General features: G+C 32.9%; 1 protein-coding gene across 1 annotated transcript in view; it reads right to left on the reverse strand.

Moving 5' to 3' along the window:
* SESN3 (sestrin 3) overlaps positions 1-24,415 on the reverse strand; it is a 64,329-nt gene that overhangs the window by 23,036 nt on the left and 16,878 nt on the right. The window contains exons 2-4 of the mRNA XM_079101988.1: positions 7,858-7,923; positions 5,127-5,324; positions 3,221-3,403 (exon numbers count right to left, since the gene is read on the reverse strand). Of these exons, the coding sequence (XP_078958114.1) occupies positions 3,221-3,403; positions 5,127-5,324; positions 7,858-7,923 (447 nt within the window). The remainder of the gene's footprint in view (positions 1-3,220; positions 3,404-5,126; positions 5,325-7,857; positions 7,924-24,415) is intronic.

Below are 24,415 nucleotides of genomic sequence, written 5' to 3' on the forward strand. Positions count from 1 at the left end.
CCAATAAAGATCCTGTAGCAAATGATAGAGACTATAGAATACTACCTTACATTTAAATAAGAACTTAAAAATTGCAAAGCATTTTTTATATGCTTTTTTACTCAATGCTCTAGCTCAATGATAAATTGAAGTCATTAAATATAGTAATTCCTTCTCCCTCATTTTCTCTAAGAGTGAATTCCATCAGTAAATTCACCAGGGATTCTTTCCCATCAGTTCACACATTCACTCAAATGTGTGCCCTCCACCCCCAACCTGCCTCTGTGTGTGTGTATGTGTGTGTGTGTGTGTGCGCGCGCTTCCTTTCCCTTTCTTTCATTTTCATTTGGCTCACTTCACTGCTAAATCAGAAAGAAAAAAAAAAAAAACTGCTTTCTTTTGCTTTGCTCTTTATTGTTCTACAAAATACATATACATGCACATAATTTGATATATTAATAAAAGCTCAGGGAAAAGAAATGGAAGAGGTCAGTTAAATTCTACCACACTAATAGAACTTTTAATTGTTTTATAGTCATGATTTACATAGTTAAAACCATAAACATCTACTTCTCTGCTTCTCAAATCTGCTATTTTGACATGTTAATTTTTCATGGAGCTACACTGTCATATGAATTTTTAAGTCTATGTTTACATACCATGCATGAATACATATACATGACTACTCCATTCTCATACTATTAGTCAAATTGCTTCAATGTTTTGTTTTGTTTTTTTTGCTACAATAGTTTCTTCATGCTATAGTTTTGTTCATGTTTTGGAAATATTTCCTAATAGAATTTTTAGGGTAAAGGATATTAATATTTTTGTAATATTTTTATAATACTGCCAACAAACTTTTGAAAATGACTGGTAAATTTATAGTGCATTGACCAATCTTTGTAGGGTTATCTTTAAACCTGAAAAAATAGCCAATATTCATCATATGTATTTTATCACTTCCTTACATTCATTTTCACTGTATAAATTCATTATAATCTGATTTTTTCCAACAAACTTCTGAAATTACATTTACTAAAGTTACACATGATACCCTTTCAAATGGTCAAATCTGACTATTTCATTTTACTCTATACCCTGTTTGACTTTGCAGAGCTTACTTTGTTTTCTTGCTCCCTTCCAAAAATTCACCTCCTCTGACTTCAATAATTCCACCTTTTCTACCCTGGGATGGATCTTTCTCTATTTCACTCACTGCCAGCCCTCATTGTTATTACTTGCCTTCAAAATGTTGGCTTGCCCTATTCTATCCACAATCTTCTTTCCTCGTACAGTATCTTAAGTCTCGAATGGACAGTTCATAACTATTGGATTCCACTTCGAATCCACCCTTTTGTCCTTCATTAACTGGCATGACATTGTGGATGTCATAATCTTCTCAGGCCTGTAAATGCTCATCTCAAGAACTTCAGAGTAATATTCTTCCCCTACCCTCTCTTTTTCCATTTTCACATTCAATCAGTCAACAGTTCTTGCTTATTTTCATGTAGAATAATTACTATAGTCTTTTTCCTTCTCTTTATCTCACCATGACTTTTTAAAAAAGTCATCTCTTAGGTGTAGTACTGAGTGACCAGTTTCTAGTCTGTTACCATCTGTAATTTATCTTCTACATCACTAAATAAGCTTATAGTACAACTTGGAACAAATACCTTTAATGACCTCATTGTCTAACATAGTGATCTCTTTTGAGCATATACATTTCTGACAGTAACAACTGAAGGGTCCAACCCCTAATTTATGTAGTTAATATATACTAATAAATTATTTTATTTAGAACAGTTAAATATATGCACTATAATAGTAATATAAAATACACAAACAGAAACCTTTTAAAGATAACAATATATGCATACACATATTTTCTAATATTTTTGAAGGACTGTGTCCCTACCCCATGAGGTACTGTAGTATAACTCTGAAGACCATAACTTTCTGAGGATAAAACACAAATTCTGTAATATAGAATTTACTGGGTCATACAATGTTATCCCATTTCCCATCCCTCACCTTATATAAATATCCCTACACTTCAATAACCTGAATGGTGTTAGCTATTCTTCTCCCAAATCATACATTGCATACTCTACTTGAAAACCCCCATTTTTTTCTTTGACTAGCTCAAATGTCACCTATTTTAAGATACCTTCTGAACCTATTCTCTTTATTCATATATTTGAACACTAAGATTATTGTCATTACCCCCGACTCTTCTCCCCTAGACTCCAAGCACATCCAGGGGCAAAGTCTTTATCTTCTTAGCCTACCAAAGTATTTCACACAAAGTAAAATATGACATAAAAATAACAGTTAATTTCCTAACATGCTATCAAATCAGAACATATACCTTAGAACAGCATTGTGTTCATAGATTCCCAGAAAGATCATCAGAATCTAAGAGTATACAGATTGACATAAGCTACATTTGGTTCAATAACTGGGCAAATAATAAACAAAAATATGGTTTAAGAGGATAACAAAAAAAGGACATTTTAATGCATTAGAAACAGGGATTTTAAATAACTAGTGCTTCTACTGATAATAATTTAGATAGCTCCTACTTATTGAATAATTATCATGTAGCAAGCACAGTTCTAAGGATATTGTATAATGACCTCACCCTGTTGGCCTTTGATGGAAGCTCCTCTTGAAATTCAAGTACTCTTATTCAATCACAACAACTCTATTTCTCCCCTAGGTCCCAGTTTGTGGAGGCATTTAAGTATTCACATACCAGCTGGCAAATCATTTTTTATTTGCAAAATTATTTTTTGTGAATCTTAAAATGATGAAATGTTACAACTAGAAAGTATTTAGAACTTATTTAATCTAGACCCCTCACTTTACAGAAGGGAGAATTGAGACCTACAAAATTGGTAAGGAGCACAAATTTGTGGGTAGCAAAGACTCCAGAATCCAGGCATCCTATCATGCTACAATAGTTTCTTTGTTCTACCTATTGCTTGAAAATACAGCTACTCACCAAAGTTCTAATATAAGCTAATCAGTGACTACTTAAGAAGGGTAAGTATTCATTTATATTTAAAGTAAACCCACTGACTTCCTAAATTTACCTCTTCTACATATGATAATACAGTACTTTTTTCAAGTTTCCAATATGCAAGTGTTAAAATTAAGTCTTAAGAAAAAAAACACAACAAAAAAATTAACTCAAAGTCATCAGTAAACTTTCTTTTTATTTCAAAGAAAGGCTCAATACCTGAATGTGCTCTTTTGTGATCAGCCAGGGTCGGTGTGCTAGCAGTTTATTTATTTCATTAAGATTTTTCAGTCTTTGTGGTACATATTCCAAACCATTCAACCATTCAGCAATACCTCCAGTCTTTAAAAATTCATCCACATGCATGTTTATTAAGTAAGAACACTGATGTCTAGCTGCAGCCTAAAGCACAAAAAAAGAATTCATTGTTAAAAAAAAAAGAAATCAAGATAGAGTCTTGTTCAACTATTTATGAACAACTCAGATGGAGTTAATAATTTTTATAGCCAATAACTTTTATTACAGAATCTTCCTTCAGAAATGTTTATCATACTGCTGCAATAGATTCTTGAATCAATACATAAAGCTGATATGTACTTGGAAAAGTAAATAATTGTCACATGAAGCCAATTACTTCTTTTTTAAAATATGTTTTAGTTATAGATGGACACAATACCTTTATTTTATTTATTTATTTTTATGTGGTGCTGAGGATCAAACCCAGTGCCTTACACACACCAGGCAAGCTACAGCCCCAGCCCCCAATTACTTCTTTATCCAGAAGTTTATACAGATTAACCCAGAGCCCAATTTCTAGCTATTTTAAGGAAATACATACCCATTTCTGTATAGTAAGCATATGCTGTATTCTATTTAAAACACCATAAATTTTATTAACTTGTATTCTAACAATTCAAAATTCATACTAATCGGGTACTTCTCTCATTCCCTTTATGATAACCATGAACTAAGTGCAGTGGTGCATGCCTATAGTCCCAGCTATCTGGCAGTCTGAGGCAGGAGAACTGGTTAAGCCAAGGAGTTTTCAGACTAGGCAATACAGTGAGACCTCAAGTCAGAAATGCACACACACACACACACACACACACACACACACACCTGTAATATCAGTCATATCTGTCCACACTGTACTATTCAGATGACACTGAACTCACTGACCCTTTCCTTCCTGTGCAGTAATGGTCAGTCTCAGTGGAGGACAACTTAGTAAATTCACATAAATCAGACTTGTGACTTCTCTTTGCCTTAGGGCTACTTCTCAGTAAAATAGAAGTGTTTTATTCTTTCCATTTTCTATATCTGGGTTCTCTCTTAGTTTGTGAGTATTCTAAGTCTGCTTTCAGCCTTACTGCCACCCAAACTGAAAAATTTATAATCTTAGTCAATTTCATTATAATCTTAGTCAAGTTCATTATTGAAAAAAACAGAATACTTTTTGTTGTTGTTCAAAACTTCAGTAAGAATATAAAAAAGATAATCATATCAAACTTGGTCAACACTAAATACTTAATCCTGGCTAGTTCTGCTATTTCTGTCAGTCCAGCAGTTCCCCTAACCTCTCCAAACACACAGAACTTGCATCATGTTCTCCTCATTCTCCAACTAGCAATCCAACTACATCACTGTTCTTCCTACCTCACCCATTCTTACTGCTTATCATCCCAATTTATAATTCTCCTTCATCACCCCTTCACCTGTCAATAACATTAGCTAGTTAACTAGTGTGTAACAAGAACCATATTTAGAAGTATCATCATTCATTTTAAAAAACAAAACTTGTGGGATATTATTTTAGACCCTATGAACATCTTGAATAATAAGGGATTAAATATGGAATAAGATTTTAGTGAAAATTAAATGAGAAACATTCAGTACACTAAGCGGTTTAAAGTACTCCAAATGTATCCAAAAGACTTGGTATTCAGAAAGCCACAGGTGTATTCAATTTTTATGTCCATAAAATCATACTTAGTTTTCTGCATACGTATGTAAGTGTATGCACACATGCACACACACGTAAACACAGATACGATTTTAGAAGGTACAAAGAATAAGGGGAGGATGTCACATGAAAAAAGGAAAAACCAGGAAAACAGGCACCTACCATTATGGCAATGTAGTGCCTGTATGGTAGAGGAAGGGGACCGTCCATGCGCAACATGTAAAACTGGCTCCGCAAGAAAGACTCCAGGTACTGAGTGTGTAAACTCATGACCTGCGTGATGTTGTCCAGACGACCAGATGTAGAGTATTCTTCCACAAGAAAGTTTGTTCGCTCATCCACTGTGTTTGCTTGGACAACCTTATAACAAAGAAAAACACAAAACAAAATAGCTAATGTGATGTAAACACATCCTTGGTTTACATAAATTTTGCCACTATTGAAGCAAATGAATATTCATTTGCTATTACCAGACAGTGAAATTATGCAGTTGCTCATCCTAGAAACAATTTTTTTTTAAAGTTCCATTCATTTTTGGCTCTGGTACCATAATTTATTAAACAACAAATGTTAAATCATCAAACATTAAATACACAGCTATAAAATTGAAGAAAAGAAGCTTCCATCTGCTTTGCCAGGCATATATTTAGCAGATTTTCAGAGCCCACTTGCCTGGCCATTGTCACACCAATTTGTGGTAAGGCATTTGACTACATAAATTTACAATTTAATCTCATCAGCTTGTGAGGACAATCACATTATTTTTAAACAAATAATTTCAATCTTATCCTTTGCTTGTTTTTGTTATTCAACATTAAAAAAGCTTTCTGAAGTCTTTTTAAGAGGGCCTAGGAACATGATAATTTCTATGGAAGTGTTAACTGAAAAATTAGTAAGGTCACAAGAATTCTCTTGTTGGTAGTTTGAACCTAAAAGATTAATTACTAAAACCAGGGTAAGTTAGTAGAGTGGACATCCTTTATCCTAGGAAATCAAAAGAGCTTTCTGAAAAATAGATTATTTATATAAAGCTTTGTACACAATGACAGTTTGGGCATCACATCAAGAACTGGTTCTGAAGCATGAAGAACTTATTAACACCTTGCAGAAAGATGACCCAGTTCTCAGAACTGATGAACACATAATGCATAATTCTAATATTGGTTCGTTGTTTATATGTATTTAAGAATTATAGTTCTAGACTTAAGATGAATGTGTTTCTTATTTTAGAAATAAGGAAACATTCTAGATTAAATTCAAGTTCATGCACCTAGTTAATAGCAAAGTCTGGTTTGGAATCTAGATCTCCTGAAGTTCAAAGAAATGGTCTTTTCAAAGATCCACACTGTTGTCAAGAAACTCTGCTTATGTTCAGAGCTAGCTTTATATTTTTTTTCTGAAAAATAAGTACACTAATTTGTACTTACACAATTTGTACTTGTACAGAGGTACTACTGAGGGAAATTTAAAATCAAAGAAGTATGTTTGAAAAGTATTAATTTACTATGTTTAAAAAAAGACAATTTCACTGAAGCTCAGTTAACCTTCAAATACCCACTTTCTCTTATTCTGTCAACTAAAGGAATCAAGATGATAGTTAAAAATATAAAACGATCCAGATGGACCAAATATAATTAGGGATAGAATATTTGTTGTTTTTTAATTTGCTTTTTCCAGCAGAAGTTTCTTACGTCTAACTGGATGCCTAAGATACATTGATAAATTGAGGTGATGCAATAGATTCTGAAAACCAGATTAGCTTTAAGTATATACTGTGAAAATGTGCTTTAGAAGCCTTTTATATGTATTAAGCAATCATGGACATGAGGGACAGTGATAAACATGGTAGCTTATCTACAACCTGGTCACCATCTAGATTGGCTGTTATCACCAAGCTCTGGAAACATTATTGTTACTTTATATTTTCATTCAATGAGAAGGTCGCTAAAAAAATGAGATGAAGATAAAGAACTGCTCACCCTGGCAATGATCTGGCTTTATTTTAATTTCTACTAGTCTCTTAAGACAATGCCTGGCATATAATAGGTACTCTGTCAACTAATTTCAGAATAAAGGCATAATCCTACTGCTTTAAGATAGGACATGTCTATGCATCTTTTATCTTAGTGAACCTGTATATATGACAACTATATTCAGTACGCATTAGTAACTTCTTGAAGAAGAGAAAAACTCCTTCTTCGGTGGTTCTTAAACTGTTCTTAGCACAAGTATATCTAAAAGTCATCTAGGAATCTAGAGGGTCCTGCACATCATTGTTATTTTTCAGAGATGAATACCAAAAAAGTAGCACCAACTTTGTACTAATTGTAATTTCCTTTATATCATTTATAACCCTCTTCCTCGCATTTACCATCCTGACTCCCCACCCTCACCAAAGGTGCACAATTGTATGGAGATCCTATGACATCCTATTCAATCAAAGGACAAAATGAAAACAGAATTACTAGTAATGTAATATATCTTATTTTAAAAGTTTAGTTGGGAAACTCATTTTTTATTTCAAAATATCTTTTCTCAACTTTGATGTAAAACCTTTATGCACTGTGAAACAAACAATGGCCTTTTTAAAACCAAAAACCTTAAAGTTAGTATTACAATTTATTATTCTTAGCTACTTTACTCAGAAAACATATATGAAATAAAACATTGCTAAAATCTTTTGCCTTTTTAACTTTTCAGTACTCCTTAACTTTAATAAGGCACAGATTTCTAAGTGAAGTTGAAAAGAACGTCTCTCTCTGGTTTTCTGATATATGAATAAAAAGTTCAGTAGTGAAATACATTTTTACTTCCATATTGAAAAGAGATATTTTTAGATAAAATTCAGTTATTTTAAACCACACTTCATGTAATTTAAGACAGATAAACTTACTTCTTTCTCTGGAATAAAGGCACTTGGTCCTCTTGTCAAGGGTTGAGATACTCTTATTCTTTTATCCTGTAAGAAAAGTATAATGTATCAATGTTGACTTTCTAAAAAAAGTTAAGTTGGTACATACTTATTCCTAAGGTACTAAAATAAATAAATAAACAAGTAAATAGAATTATGTGGAATCAGAATAAGTTTTTGGTCTAGATTAAGAAAACACCAGAGGGCCATTACATGAATAAGGTAATAGGACCGTTACCTACCACAGGGCTGGGTGCATGGTAAGGCTCAGCAAAACGTCATTTACCCCACTGATATTCCACATTCATATATTTGTAGCCCATGTTTTACACATCACTGAAAATTCATTAACCTGCATAATAAAGTGTATCTGATAGTACCCTCGTACAACATGTTAGACTTTAATTTGAAAGCTAAAGAACATGTTTAAACTCAGAGGATTACATGTAAATTTCCAGAGCAATTGCCTGACTTATGGGTTTTTTCCTGAATAGCAAGGAACATACCAATATAAATATATTGAACTTTAAGAAAAATATAAATCTTGGGTGAAACAGATTAATTGGATTTAATAAATGAAAAATATGGTAATTATTATTGTTCTACTTGATTGCCTATTAACTGGAAGATTGTCAAATTGTATGTCTAAGTGGTAGATTTTTATTTTAAGTTTGAAAATTTTGTGATAAATTTTTAAATTTGAAGATATTTTGATGTCCTCATTTAATTGTTATTATATACAAGCCGTGAAAATTCCAATCAAAGAATTGTTTCCTTTTCCATAGGCATGTATAGAAGCAGGGATAGTCTGAGGGAGTCTATGATGCTTTTAATTCCTTCTTAGCCAGGAAAAGAAACGGGGGATATGACCACTTAATTTTTTAATAATAAAATATTCTAAGGTTCTGAAAAAGAAGTCCTCCAAACCTAAGAACTATGCCACGGTTTATAGTTTTTTTTTTTTTTTTGTGTGGTGCAGGGGATTGAACCCAGGGCATGCTAACAAGTAAAGCACTCTACCAACTGAGCTATCTCCCTACCCTGCCATGGTTGGGGAAAATCTGAGGAACAAGGGAACACCTGTCTATTGAAGAATAATGTATAAAGCTTCAGATATCACCAAATTCTCCCGAGGAAACTTCTAAGCTGAAAATAACTCAGGTGCGCTTCTTTATCTGAAAATGGCAATATCTCTTTCACTTCAACTTGTCTCCCACCCACAGCTGACCAGAGCAAGATTCCAGTCAAAATAGAAGCTGATCTGCAGCCCATGGAACCTTGATGTAAAGTTCTGCCCAGAGTTGAGAGTAATTAGCTGAATAGTAAGAGTCTTTCAGGACTATGTACTAGAGTTATGTGAAAACAACATAATCTTCTTATGGAAGAAAAACAAAAATAGTACTCAGAGGCAGAGACAGACAGAATCAATGAAAAGCACCAAGCAGGTAGCAAGAGATTCTTGCTTCTAAGGGGGAAAAAGCACCAGTTTCTATGGATTCCTAGAAAAAGTAAAGCTTAATCACAGTCATTAATGTGCTTCTCTACCCATTCATTCATAGGTAAGTAACTTGAGTCTGTTTTGTTCCTTGCAAACCAAAGAGACTACCACAAAGTGGTTATTTAAATACTGTAAATCCCTTACTTCATTAGACAGCAAAACAAACTGCCAAAGTCAGGATATTCAATAACAATTTGTTGAGAGCCTATTCAGGTACTATGATAGACTTTAAGGCTGATGGGTGAGAAAGAAAGACATGATCCCAACCCTCATGAGCTTAGCACATATTATTCATCTATTTTCAGGGTTCTACTGAAATAAATAAATAAATATATTACATAATGATAACCTTCAATGCTATGTTTTAGAAAGAATATGGCATCTAGATTATAAAGTGATCCCAACCCTCATGAGCTCAGCACCTACTATTCAACTATTTTCAGGGTTCTACTGAAATAAATATATTACATAATGATAACCTTAAATGACTATGTTTTAAAAAGAATATGGCATCTAGATTATAAAGTGATGACAACAGGTCTCAATTTACTGATCAAGTATGCTAGAGGTCTGCATGTTAAATGGATTCAGAATTTCCAATATTGGCACTTCTTGTCATATCAGCTACAATCGAGATTGATATAGAAAAAGAACTTATAAGAGGATGATGGATTTCTCTTCTTTGCTTCCCTCTACAAGTTATAGAAAATAAAATTTCAGAATTCTCTACTAGTATGTGAAAAGCAACTTCCTGGGCATATTTTATGGTGTTTAAGATTATTTCTTTAGAAAGATTCTCAGAAGCAGATTGAACTATATAAGTATCCTTAACCTTATTGTTGTTTACTGCCAATGTACTAACACAAATGTTTTAGCAATTTTACTTTCATCAGTCTACTTCACCTACTAATTTCAAAAGTGTGATTGAAACCTTTTATTACATGCTGATTTGTAGTAAAAAATTCTTAAGCAGAGATGTGAATCAGGTTTGTTTTTAGTAATACAATTCTAGGGGTGAGGTAGTACATGGTCCACAGAGGGAAAAACCAACTAGGAAGCTATAGTAACAATCCAGGAGAAAGACCATGCAGGTTGACCTAAAAGAACTGTTTACTCAACAGAAAACTAATTTTAAAGTTTTCCATCATGTATGCTTCCTCAATTATATTTTTAAATGGCATCACTTTTTAAATGATCATCCTGGTTCCTATGTCTGTATAAGGAGCATTTCTTTAGCTGACAACTGGCTATTATGTATATTCATATAATGGTGAAAACCAATTTTTAAATGATCGAAGTAGTTCACAAATTCTACTCTAAACTTACTATACTTTGAAAATAAATTTTGCCAACCTCTTTCTATCTCTGTATGTTTTTAAAGCCCATTAGTTCAAACACAAAAGAAATACACCATCACAATAACCAAAAGATTCATTTTAAAACCATGAACTGGAGTTCCAGTCATACCCTTTTCTTAATTTTTCATTCGAATCACAATGCCAAGGACTGTATTCCCACTTCATTCACAGTGAACTTTCTTGAAGTCTCTAGACTTGTGTTGCCCAATATGAGCCATGAGCCACATATGACAAAATTTAAAATTAAATAAGATTTCTCAGCCACACTAGTCACACTTCAGGTTTTCAACAGCCACCTGTGACTCCCCATACAGGACAGTGCTGACGTTTCCATCCCGCTCTGCAGAGTACTGGACAGTGCTGCTCCAGGCTCTTCCTTTAGTTTTTCTTTTTTCTTAAATCACATGTTCAGGCATGTTTATGCTTTTGAAATGATAAATGATGGCTCTACAGAGTTATTAGCTTGAGGGTAACACCTACTTAATCCCAGGATCAAACATTTTAGCATAAATGCAGAAATGCTCTGGACCAAATCAAGAGTAAACCCAGATAGTGCCAAATTGGGAAAAGAAAAAGAAAAAAAAAAAAAAAAAATCCATCAGTTCTAAGGATCTTTGTTTCAATTCCTGTTTATATTATAGTCTCTAGGAAAGTATCAAGGACTCTTTCTTTCTCTTTCTATAAAAAAAGCACATAATATGAGATCTACCCTTTAAGAAGTAAGTGTTCAATACAGTGTTGTTAAAGTATAAGCGCTTTATTGTATAGCACTTCTTTAGAGCTTTTTAATCCTGCATAACTGAAACTTTACACCATTTAACAGCACTTCCCTATCTCTCCTTACCTCAGCCTGTGGGCACAGCCCTTCTACTTTCTGCTTTTTATATAAGCACATTCTTAAGATACAGCTGAGATTCTCCCAGGCTACTCTTCTCCTTGAAGAACTCAAATCACCATCTTCTGTGCAATGCTCCCTGTGTTCAGCTTCCACATGAACCATCCAACCAACTAACCTCTTTGAGAGCTTACCAATATACTTTTCCTATATGTTGCATTTCTTCCCCTTATGTTCATTCTCTCAAGTGAACATTCTCTTTCTCAGCTTTCATCATTATACAAATAAATTTCTACTGAAATTTGTTACAGTTGTGGTACTAGGAAGATGGTGGAGCAGATAAGGAGAAAAGAAAGGCTTGAAATATGAAAATGAACATGCCACATGACTCCTGAATCTCCTATAGTTAGTCAACAATTTAGCCCTTCTCTGCCTGTAATTCTGTCTTTGGGGCATTTTGTGATATCATCTGGATGCAATACTAGCACCTTAAGATCAGACTTAAACTAATCCTTTTCCCCAAACCAGCTGTTGTTCTTCACTTTCCTTTATAGGTTATAAAGTCACCACATACAGCAATAACCCTGGCTCAGACTCACAGGAGTATCTTTGATTCTTTATCCTAGAAGCTTGATTTAGCAGACAAACCTTATAATCACCTTTTTCCAACTGAATTCCCGCCCCCCCCGCCCCCCCCCCCCGCCCCCCAGTACTGGGCAGCTTTACCACTGGGCTGCATCCTCAGCCCTATTTTTTATTTTGAACAGGGTCTTGCTAAGTTGCCTAGGCTGACCTCAGACTTATAATCCTCCCACCTCAATGTCCCCAGTTGCTGGGATTTAGGTGCACACCACTGTACCCAGTTCCCAATGAAATCTTTTAAGTCATCCTTTTCCAGCCCTTCTCACTGTAAGAATTTCTCTCATGCTGAGAAGTATTTCCTCTCACAACTGAGAATAATGTCAATTTTGGACCATACCTTCCTGTAACCCTGTTTAGAAGATTTGAGAAGACATAAAAATGTAAAAAATGCAAAGCACGATACAAAGTAAGGTAGTTTTTATTTTCCCTCTGCTCATTTCCACAATTTAAAAAAAAAAAAAAAAAGAACAAAACAAAAACAACAAACACAAGAAAGTCAAATTAGAATAGCTATATTTCAATGGATGCCACATGAATACAAAAATTCAAGGGTTCTCCTGTAGCTCCTTTTCTTTAAGTATCTAAAATAAAGCTAATATTTTAATCCAAGGAATAAAAGACTTGGATCATACTAGTGAATTTTACACGATGGCCTTTAAATCTGTGAAAACGATAACCAACAAATATGCCCTTGAGTTTCTTGAGCTGTACTGTCCATTATAGTAGCTACTAGTCACATGTGACCACTATTTCAGTTGATTACCTTTAAATAAGAGGAATTCAGAGCCTCAATTGCACCAACCACATGTCCAGCATTAAAAGTCAATGCCAATTGTGGTACCATGCAAACAATGCGAATGTCATCTATTTTGATCATTGCCAAAGGTTCAGCCTGCTGCCTAGCAGTTTTCAGCTACCAAAACAGCTGCAAGTTCAGGAAGGAACATAAGCATAATACACATGTATTAAGGTACTTTGTAGAAAAGAAAAGTTGATTTGGATGTTAAAACTGTAAAAAAACCAATAAAACCAAAAAATAACCCACAACAATAGAAAAGTTGGAAGCTGCCATTCTTTGCTCTTAATTTGAACACAACCTTGATATCATGAACTAGAAATTATATAAAATATTAACTCCAGTGTTAAATAATTAAAAGGAGCATAAAAGTATTTGAGAAACTTTAAACAGTGATAACTTTGTAATTTGCTTTCAAATAAGTTAGACAGCTCATATTTTGCTTTTTCCCCCCATAGAATACCATCATTTCAATCAAGAAAAACTAGTCACAAAACAGGAACCCATACTTTTTATATGTCATTCTATGTGTTCTAAGAGATAATTTTACCAGGCTTGTGATTCAATAATGCTACAGGTAAGTTTCTTTTTTTTTCAGATACAGCTGAAATAATCAGTTGAGATTATGTGTATTAAGTAATTATCGCTGGGGGGGAAAAACACTGGAAAGGATAGAGTTGAATTATATTTAGAAAATTACTTATTTTGACACTTAACAGCTGAGCAGTTTACTAAATCACTTTATATAAATTAATCCCAATAGAAAATTAAGATACTTAGAAGTTAGGAACTCTTAAAATTATGAGTCTTTAGGAATAATCAGTGAATTACTTGCCCCTAAAAGGGAGACGGCCAATTAGAATTAGTTGCTGCATTTTTAAATGACATAATGCTTTAAAGCAGTTTATTCCATCAGAAAATGGAAAAGCAAAAAGTGTACATTTGTATTGTTTAAAATGTAAAAGCTGCTTATGTGTTTATTTCCATAGGAGAAAAGAATATTAATAGTAAAATGTGTAATTAATTTTCCAAAGAGACATTTAAAGAAGAGACTTATTTTAAAAAAAAAACCACCTGTTTAACATACAAAAAATTCTGGCAAAGTAGAATCTGACTACACTGAGCATATTAACTTCACAATTTTTAAAGATTTCCTTAAAGGATAGTTTATTTAATAACCTCAACATTTGAACATACTATGAAGACAAAATATCTTAAATATGAAACATATGACCCAAACAAAAAATGTGGTTGCAAATGTAAAGAAAGCCAATTGCAATTGTAAATATAAATAGCATATTTCAGTTGTTGACTTCACTTTTGTTGTTTGTAGATGTTCCATTTTGTCAGAAACATTACAGAAAAAACAGAGATGGTGGCTTAATGCTATGAAACAATGTGGATGCCATGTATTTGTTTCTTGGCAGATAATTCCAGGTAACAGAACTTTTTGTATAAATTAATAACATTGCATAGATCAAAGGGAAAGAGCAAATGGAAAGGAACACAGGAAATTGCTTTAGAAACTCTCTAACTAGAAAGGAGAAAAGAGCAGTTTTAAATGAGATTAATTATAATGGATTGTAATTTTATAAGAAACTCAACTTTAAATGTCAGTCATTATCTGGAACATACAATTGTTCCTGCCATCCCTAGATTATTTTTAAAAATTGTGACAGCCCATGTTTAATACATTAAAACATGTATTGTCATTTGCAGTATTATTAAAAACTAAGATCCAAGTCATTTGGCAAGAAAAGATCTGGAAACAAAACAGCAATGGCACAAAGACCGACAATCTTCCAAATCACACCAGTATCTTTCCTCTTACTTGGAGATAAAGTGGTTCAAGGGACCACTAAGCATCAGGAGCCCAGTCAGGCACTGAGTGTCTAAATCCACTGATACCTTAAAGAGCACTTGAAATTCCCATTCAAACTAGGAATTACATCTCATTCTTGGAGCTTGAGACTCAGTAATAGACTGCTTTTAATTGAGTTATTAAAACCAAGGCTATAGAGTCCTTCCTACAACAGCTTCTATTCTGGGTAGAGTCACTTAAGGAGCATCACAAAGATCCTGTTACTTACTGTGAAATTCAGCTTACTTAGTGTGAAATTTAGCCTTCTTTAACAATATATATGAATTATTGAAATCTCAAAACATTTCCACACAAAAACATTGTCTTTACTAAAACTGTAGCCAGCAATTTCTTTATCTTCTCTCTCCCCTACTAAGCCAATTCCTGACAAACTGAGACAGTACTTTGTTCATCTTTGTACTTCAACCTTAGTATGGCCAAGTAGAAATTAGCAGCAGTGTTTCTTGTAGAAGCAGTTAAGTATTCAAAGATGAATAGGACTCATCTCATCTCAGAACTAAACAGATTAAATTGTGTGAAGAATTAAAAATGTATATCTATACAGCAATGGGTAGCTAATGAATTAAATTTGCATCACAGTATAGCTAAATTTCTAAACAAGCTTTCCCTTGGCTAGTAACAAAATCCCTTAAATATTACTCATTAGAAAACAGTGAGTCTGCTCAAAGTGTAGTCAAGTTTTCATATTTATAGGATGGTCCCCATCTTACAATGCATTGCTCAACTTATAATTTTGTCTTACTTTATGATGGTGCAAAAGCAATATGCATTTTTTAATGTTACCCATACACTGGTGCCTAGCCATACAACTAATCTGGTTTTTGCTTTCAATACAATACTCAATAAATCACATGAAATTTTCAACATTTGACCTTAAACTATCAATTTCTAACACAATATCTGTAGCATCATAGCACAACAAAGTGAAAAGATAGATTCACACATATTTATTGAATTGGATTAATGAGACAGAAGTCTGGCTATAGTCCCTTGCATCCCTTATCTCTTCTTTCAACAGAATATTTTTTTAATAATTAGGAGCATCAATAAATTAAACTAGTAAGTTAAACATAGTACTGGACATCAATTTAATACCTTCCATGGATCTTATTTGTTTAGTTTCTTATATTGTTAAAACAAATAGTTCTGCAGTTTTCCATAATTTGTACAATTTTCTTAGATCAGTAATAAAATTGCATGCTGTGACACTAATCTGAGGCAACAAAGGCTCCTAAACAAGCTTTTAAGTATTTGGCACTTTCTTTAGAGATGTAGAGCTATAAAACATAATTGTTGAATATGCTATTAAAATTTTGAACTAAAGCTCAAGAAAATGAGAACTATAAGTCTTACACCTGAGATAATGTAAGCTCATAATAACCACCTACCTCAATGCTTCCCTATTAACATATAAATAATATACTTTTCTACCACTACTTATAATATCCAATCCCATAGAAATATTAAAAAGAGTTTACTTCTAGACAATGTCTTAGTTTCTGTATTGTGTAATAAAACTTCACCTTGTGTTTTAGAAATCATTACCTATTAAAATTGTGTGTCTCAGTTAGATTAAGAATTTACAGAAATTAAAATAGAGAGTTTCAGAAAGTGAAATTTCTATTAGAGGCAATTCCAGGTACATAACATTCTAATATTGCTCCATAGATGCTTGATAGCTACTAGTCTTTTTTGAGAAACAAACAAAAATATGCTGGAATCCTAGGAATGGGATTAGTGCCCTTACAAAAGCAACCATAGGAACTCCCAGGCCCCTTCTTGTCATGTTGAGGACACAAGAGACAGCTCTTCATAATCGATCAAAAAGTGCACCCTCATCAGACACCAAACCTGCTGGCATCAGGACTTCTTAGCCTCCAGAACTATGAGAAATTAATGTTTGTTGTTTCAGCTACCCAATCTTTGATTTTTGTCATAGCATCCTTAATGGACTAGGCTTATTACCTGTAAGATCCTGAGCTAAGTATTAGAAGTTCAAAGATAAATAAAGCATACATGCTAACTTCAAGGAAATACCAAGTAAAAAAATATGAATACACAGTTATAATACATATTAGGATCTATAACAGTTGTGGCCAAAATAGGAATGCCTAACTTTGCCTGAAGGACTTTGGATCAAAAAAACCTTCCAGGTAAGATAGAATTTTAGAAAGAAGGAATTTATCAGACTACTTAGAAAAATACAGATAGGTCTAAGTGTGCCCAACATGTCAGGCAAAAGGCACAGAAAAAAAAAAAAGGCATGACACACTTAGGGAACTATATGTTATATATGAAAACATATCGAAAATTTGTCATAAAATAAGACTGGAGACATAGGAGAGAGTTATATAATAAATGCCATACTAAAGAGGCTTCATGTCTTAAAAACAATAGATAATAGTAAAATGATATCTTTTAGGAAAATATTTCTGACATCTGTTAAAAAATGGGCTGTGGGATGCAAAAAGAAATATCTATTTGTAGGTCACTACAGTTATCTAGGAAAGAGAAGATTTGGGTTCCTAAGCAGTGTGGATTTAAGAAAGGAGCTATGTTGAAAACTACTTAAGAAACAAGAAACACAATTGAGTGGCTGACTGGACATGAAGGTACTAAAGCAGTGACAGAAGTTTAGAGTGCCTTATAGAAGCGTGTATTTGATGACTGTATGGGTGAATAATGGAGACATCAACTAAAAAACAAGTCATCACAATGAGGTAGTATCGAAGCTGATTCTAATAATCCTGGGATATGTGTTTATAAGCAGGTGTGTTGGTAGATATGAGTTTCAAGGAGATGGAAGTCTGGTAAAAGTCAAAATATTTAATTAATTTGTATTTAAAGACCTAAACATATAGCACTCTGTAATGGCAACTTCACATTTAGGTTATCTTGCTACTTGCTCATAAGATTTTTTTCAATGACTCAGTATGCTTTCCATTTCTACCACCTATACCCCATGTTAGTCTACCATTTTATCACTAAATGGGGGTTAGGGTTGGAAAGAACAGTGTATACAAAAAGGTAAGACTTCCACATTTTGGCACCTAAGCTAGCTTTCTAACTTTTGTTTCTCAAGTGTTCCTCAGGTGAGAACTTTACTTCATCTACTAAGACCTGTCGATTCCCTAATATTCCTTTACATTCCTGTGCCTTAGTTCCTTTTTTATTGGGTTCCTCCGTGGAATGGCACATCTCTCCATATTTATTACAATGTTACTAACTCATCACATGAGGTTCAATTCAGCTTCTACATTCTGTATACTGAGTCATTCAAATCAACAGTGAGTTCTCCCCTCCCGTAGTTTCTCATTTATATGACACCTAGTATCATTTTATAATCAAATTAGTGTTTTATCTTAATGAGTATTATCAGGTCTGGTGCTCAATAAATGTTGATTGATAACATGCTATTTCTGTATAATAATTATTCTTGGACAAAAACCACCTTAAAATTATTTTCGCATACAGGACTCATGCCAGTCCTAACAGCGCGCGTGCGCGCGCACACACACACACACACACACACACACACACACACACACACACACACAAATTAAATAGAATTATTTTACATCTAAAGATACTGAATTCCTGTTTTGACAACAAAATTTTCAGAATATAGGTTTTTTTCAGAATATAGGTTTTGATTAAGTGAGCTGTTATGCTACAATTAAGATCTGTGAAAGTAAATATCTTTTAATAATTTAAAAACTTTCTCAAATTTGTCATTTTCCTTAAGCCTTCTCCCATTTTCCAGATTGGGTTGCATATAGATGTGATTTAGATACTTCATTCTTTTTAACTAACTTATTTTAATTAAGGATAATAGGCTTTGCTCTACTTAGCCTATACTTATATATAATATATATATACTATATTAGCATATTAAATCCTTAATTGTTTAGTTAACTTACAACAAATAAGATCATTGATATGCTCTAAGCATTACTAACTTTTAAGCAATAAAAGGACATATAATGGAGACCAGAGCCTTGCACTAGGCATTCTAATTTAAAAATACACTTTTATATCAAAGAATGCAACTAACCAGTATGTACAAACTGAATTTTCCATTGTTAAGTGGCTTATATAGAGACTCTTATTAAGAAAGACCATGCAAAGTTTAAAAGCTGCCTAACGGGGCATACAAACTAGGTGGTAAAATTAGACATAGACACCCAAACAATAATAAACAAAATGCCACATGACTGCACACTAAGTGATATAATGAAAAGGTACTAACAACCAGAATTCTTTGCCATTCTTGACCATTGAAAGACCTTGATTAGTTTCCAGGACATCAATTTTTCTCATTTGAAAAGTGAAAAAGAGACAATCCCTGAGGGCCTTTTTGCATTAACATTATACAGGTATAGAGAATGCTATGAGAGATTCTAAATGCTATATGAAGTTTTTAGAAACAAAATAATATTTTAAAATTACTTCCCCAATATTTTTACTAGTTTAAAATAAATATTTTATTATTTTCAAGATAAGCATTTTACTTAATCAATTAATAAACTGATAAGCCTTAAATTCTGGGATTTTGATAAAATGTGATAAAATGAAGATTAGGAAAAAAATCCTACATTACAGATATGTTATATAAAGCAATTTTCAAAATTATATAATTTACCTGTTTTTATAAAAGATTAATTTTAATTTTAAATATATCTGAGATTCTTTTCAATGTTCTACACTCTTTGTTTTCTATAAAGGATCCAGTCAAGAAAATATACCACACTAAAAAAATTCAAAATAAAAATCTACTTATTGTCAGGGTTTATGATACTTAGTGATTTTCTTCTTTAGTTTTTTTCCAAATAAATCCAATAATTACAATAAGAAATTTTATATTTGATGAAGGTTGTCTTTTAAATACTCTTTATAAGATGAATAATCTTTGTTACCTTAAATCTTTATAATATATGATATACACTTACATTACAAATAATTTTTGAAAGTCCTCACAAAATAACATATGGATCTGTCATCCTCCTATATTTCCATTAAAAATGAATCACAGAATTTTAACTTCAGCATTTAAGATCAAGATGGCCTGTATAAATTGAGTTTTAACTTTTCAAGCTTTTGTTAGGGAGTTCATATAATGCTACCAGCCCTTCAAATACAGCTGCTTCTTCCCTAGAATAAAATCTCCAAAAATACATTTTTCTCTTCTAAAAGAAGAACTAGATGATCACCAGTGTGCCAAGCATATTCACAGCTATTGAAGCATATGGGTTGGCCGGTAGGTTGAAATGCCTCACTCAAATGGCTGGCAGCGGGTGCTGGCTGTTGGTGGGAGTGCCTTGGTTCTCCTTCACATGGACTGCTACTGCTTTCTCAGAGCCTGGGAGCTTGGGTCCAAATAGAAGCACCCAAAAGGGCAAAGACTGAAGCTGCAAATCTTCCTTCTGAGTTTCCACCATTAGCCCCTCAAAAGCTGTTTCTACTTGGTAATGCAAATAATTTTAATTTCCCTGGTTGTACCCCAAATTATCAATTCTCTTAAGATGAGTGTAACACACTGAGAACAACTGTGAGGTTTTTCAGCACAATTACATGAGTGGTGACAAGACCCAGAAATTAAGTTCCATTGACAAAGTTCATTTCCAAGTCAATAAAACTAGTCGAATTACAGTTTCTAGAGGCCTCAAACTAATCAAATGGTGACTTTATCTTATGATCTATAGAAGTGAATTTACTAACCCAGTCACTCTTATCTTTAATGTGAGTAAATTTATTTTAATAATAGTTTGCATAGGCATATACAATGATTTAATCTTCCAAATTTAGTTGGCATGTTTTTAAATACTTTTAACACACCGAGATGTCTGTATTTCATATAGCACATATAAATACAAGATACTTTGGTGTTTTGTTAATGTTATTTGATTCCTTGGAGAAATGCACGAAATTATCATATAAGAATGCTAAATGGAACACAGGCACCAGCTTGATTCATTAATAAGTTGAAGTAATATTTATTTCTGCATTGGCAAAACATGAAATATAGATATGTAAGACTTGAGTGGCAATATTCCACAAAGTTAAAAAGCAATGAAATCCTTTGCCACAAAAGGTGACAACCTTTTTTCCCTAGAAAATATGTGCTTCTTCCAATTTAGAGAAAAAGCTGGCTGTTTTTTCCTTATTACAAATAAAAACCAAATGAATATGTTCCTAAAATACATATTTTCCCCGAGAAAAAGAAAAGTATTAGGGTATAATTGTATTAGTGCAACATCCAACCAGCAGGTAAATATTTAATCTCTTTAAATGTTGATGTATTCTTTCACTCAGTGGGGATGATATCTCAACTTCATAAGATTGTTATGTGGATTAAATGAAATATGATTTAAAGAAAAATGTAGCTACCAGGAATGTAGTAAGCACAAAATGAAATTCAAATTTTAGATAGAACCATTTATGGCAAGATCTATTAATTTCCCTTCAATTCAGATTGTATTTTCCTAATAGCTTCATTAAGAAATAAATTGTTACTACTATATCCCCCAACACCCACTTGCATGCACTATCCCTCTTTCTGTAGGTTTTTTTTTTTTTTTTTTTCCCTGACTGTAAAACTTCTTCCAGGTGAAAAATAAGGTCCAAATAAACAAAGAAAAATCCTTTATAATCTCAACATACAAAATAATGACTATTAGCATGGTGAATTTTATCTTTCCAAGTTGTTTTTCTAAGCATATGTATGTGTGTGTGTACATATATGCACATACACATATATATGTACTTAAATAAAAATGAGAGATCATAATGTGATTATGCTTTTTCTCCATTAAATCTCTCAAAAGAAAAATTTTAATAATTTCACAATAATCAACAGTGCTTTTTATTATACAGCTAGGTAAAGTTCCATATGGAACACAGGTGACAAAGGTTGAAGACATCTGTGTCCTAAAATGATCCAAAAAAAAAAAAAAACCACTGAATTCCTACAACTAAGTTTTACATTTATAATTAAGTACACTTAAATTAATCACACTATTACAATAAAATTAACTAAAGTCCAAGGATAAATTTTAAAATGAAGATAACTTTGTTAATTATAATTCTGCTGTAACACAACATGTGGGGCCTAAAAACAAACAAAAAAGAATTCCCGCACTACACAAAATAACGCAATAAAAACTGCAGTACTTACAGGGAAAGTCAAGTTAAGGACATAATACTAAACAAATTTTTTGTTTAAATCACTTATACATTTTTTAAAGGAACCTAAAAAATGGTACCAGGGTTTTATGTAGGTTAAGTGGGTTAAAAAAAAAAAAAAAAAAACTTACAGAAATATACGTCACTTTATTTTGAAAAAGGCCTGGAGGTTACTTATAAAAGTGTGTGTTGGAAGGGCTACAGCTTGTGAGTTATTAAGCTTAGAAGGGAGGATATCTGAAATTGCATGGAATATTGTAGTAGCAGATGTAGATGGACAGAGCTAATAATATACTTGTGAAGTAAGAAAAAAATTCACTGTTTTGCTAAAACTATTCCCTAATTTATACAATGAAACAAACTGCATAAATGTTAAAGCCGAACTGACATGTTGCTTTCTACCACTACATCACCTAAGCATAGCTCTTACTAAAACAAAAAGGAAGGCTAAAGAAACTTACTATCCCAATACACTAGATTCATGAAACTTTAAGAAATAAGGTCTAAATTGTTCTTACTTTCAAAACAGTTAATTTGATGAAGTTCACAGGCAAGGTGAAAGAAATGATGAAAATCCAAATATATAAAATCTGCTTTATGACATATAGTTAATTATAAATAATGCTTTATAAATAAATACTTGTCTTCCTTGTATAAAGACTTTGGCCATACTTTAAAAAAAAGTAAAATCAAAAGTGGAATTAGTTGGGGCTTCTTATAATTACATTTTCACTATTTGAAAACCAAATTCGTACACACAAAATATCTAATTTTATCAAGAGAAGGATGAGCGACTATGTCATAATTAGAGTGAAAGGACGCCCATTCCAGATAATCATTAATTACTTCCTGTTGCATAGAAAAATATATTTTTAAAACAATAGTAAGAAATCAACTTTGCCAACTATAAAGTTGCAATCAAGTAAGCCAGCAAAATTTTTATCAATCAAAAGGTATTTTGTGTATTTACAAGAAACAACCAAGTTACTCATGGCAACACTGGCCTTTAGAAAGATTGAAAGACCATTGCCTCCACAGTAGTACAAAATCCAAATTATCTTATTATTTATTTTTCTTTTAAGGGATCTGAAAAGGAAAACTGAGTCTCTCAGCTCTCTTGATAAAAACTATGTCTAGCAGCTCACAATCAAGAAATGCAAATGTGTTTACCTATATCAGTTTGTAGAACTGTAAATGGAAAGGAAATAGAATCATCAGGGCACTTGCATGAAAACTCCTTGGCAATTAATAATAAATAGTAAGATAATTCACTTTTATTTATGAGAAAGAAATGGAGGTAAAACTTTGAATTTTCTTTTATTTCTGGATATTGAGAATTTCCATGTGAGTTGAAGGAAAGCAAACAGAAAATAGTTGAGGGGAATGGATACCATAGTTTTAAGCAAGTTACCCTGTGTACCTGATATCTTATCTATGAAATGGGGGACAATAATAATACATACCTTATAAGGTAGTATGGTATAAAACCTAAAATTAAGGCTCAGTGCTGCTTTGATATCTGGTAAAATCAGGAGGACCTGAAGTCACCTAACGGTAAGCTCTCTTCCTCACTCTACTCATGTAGATAAGGTCCCCTGGTCAAACAATTCTCCTAGTCAAGAGAACTAGGTACAATCCCTACTTATTCCTTAGTAACAGGTTTCAGTTCACTGCCAGCCCATGGAATTATTCAAACAAGCCAGCCGATCGCAGCTTCCTGCAGAAACCAGGGCGAATCTTATCCTTGATTCTACAAAGCTTGCTTCCCACTGCTCCTGGCTGCTCACTGTTTCTTTATTATTTTTTTTATTCATTTTTATTGTAAACAAATGGGATACATCTTGTTTCTCTGTTTGTACATGAAGTAGAGGCATAAAAAAGAAAAGAATAAGAAAAAGAAAAAAAAAAAGTAACAGAATGAATCAAAAACTATTACCCTAGGTAAATGTATGATGACTCTGTTTCTGAGTGCAGTTTTCATGTGGCCTTGCATGGCAGGGGATGTCCTCCTCCTCTGGACTGTGAGTATATATGACTAATAAATTGCTGTTGATCTCATCTGTCCAGTGATGGGTGTTACATGTACAGTCACCCTCATGATTCAAAGTTGGGAATCCGTCCCTCACTAGTGGAGTGAATAGGAGGCTATCAAAACAGACAGTGGAAATATTATGTAAATAAATACCTATAAATCTCTTAAAATAGTATCATTTTATCTACTTTATAAGCATTTGCTATTAGAAATATGCCATATTGAGTTCATAAACTATAAATCAAAATTTTTAAACATTATCTAACTAATCAAAAGTTTATAAAATAGACTTGGTTTAGAAAAAATATTTGGCTC

This window comes from Sciurus vulgaris, assembly GCF_902686455.1.
Source record: "Sciurus vulgaris genome assembly, chromosome: 11".
In the NCBI taxonomy this organism is placed as follows: domain Eukaryota; kingdom Metazoa; phylum Chordata; class Mammalia; order Rodentia; family Sciuridae; genus Sciurus; species Sciurus vulgaris.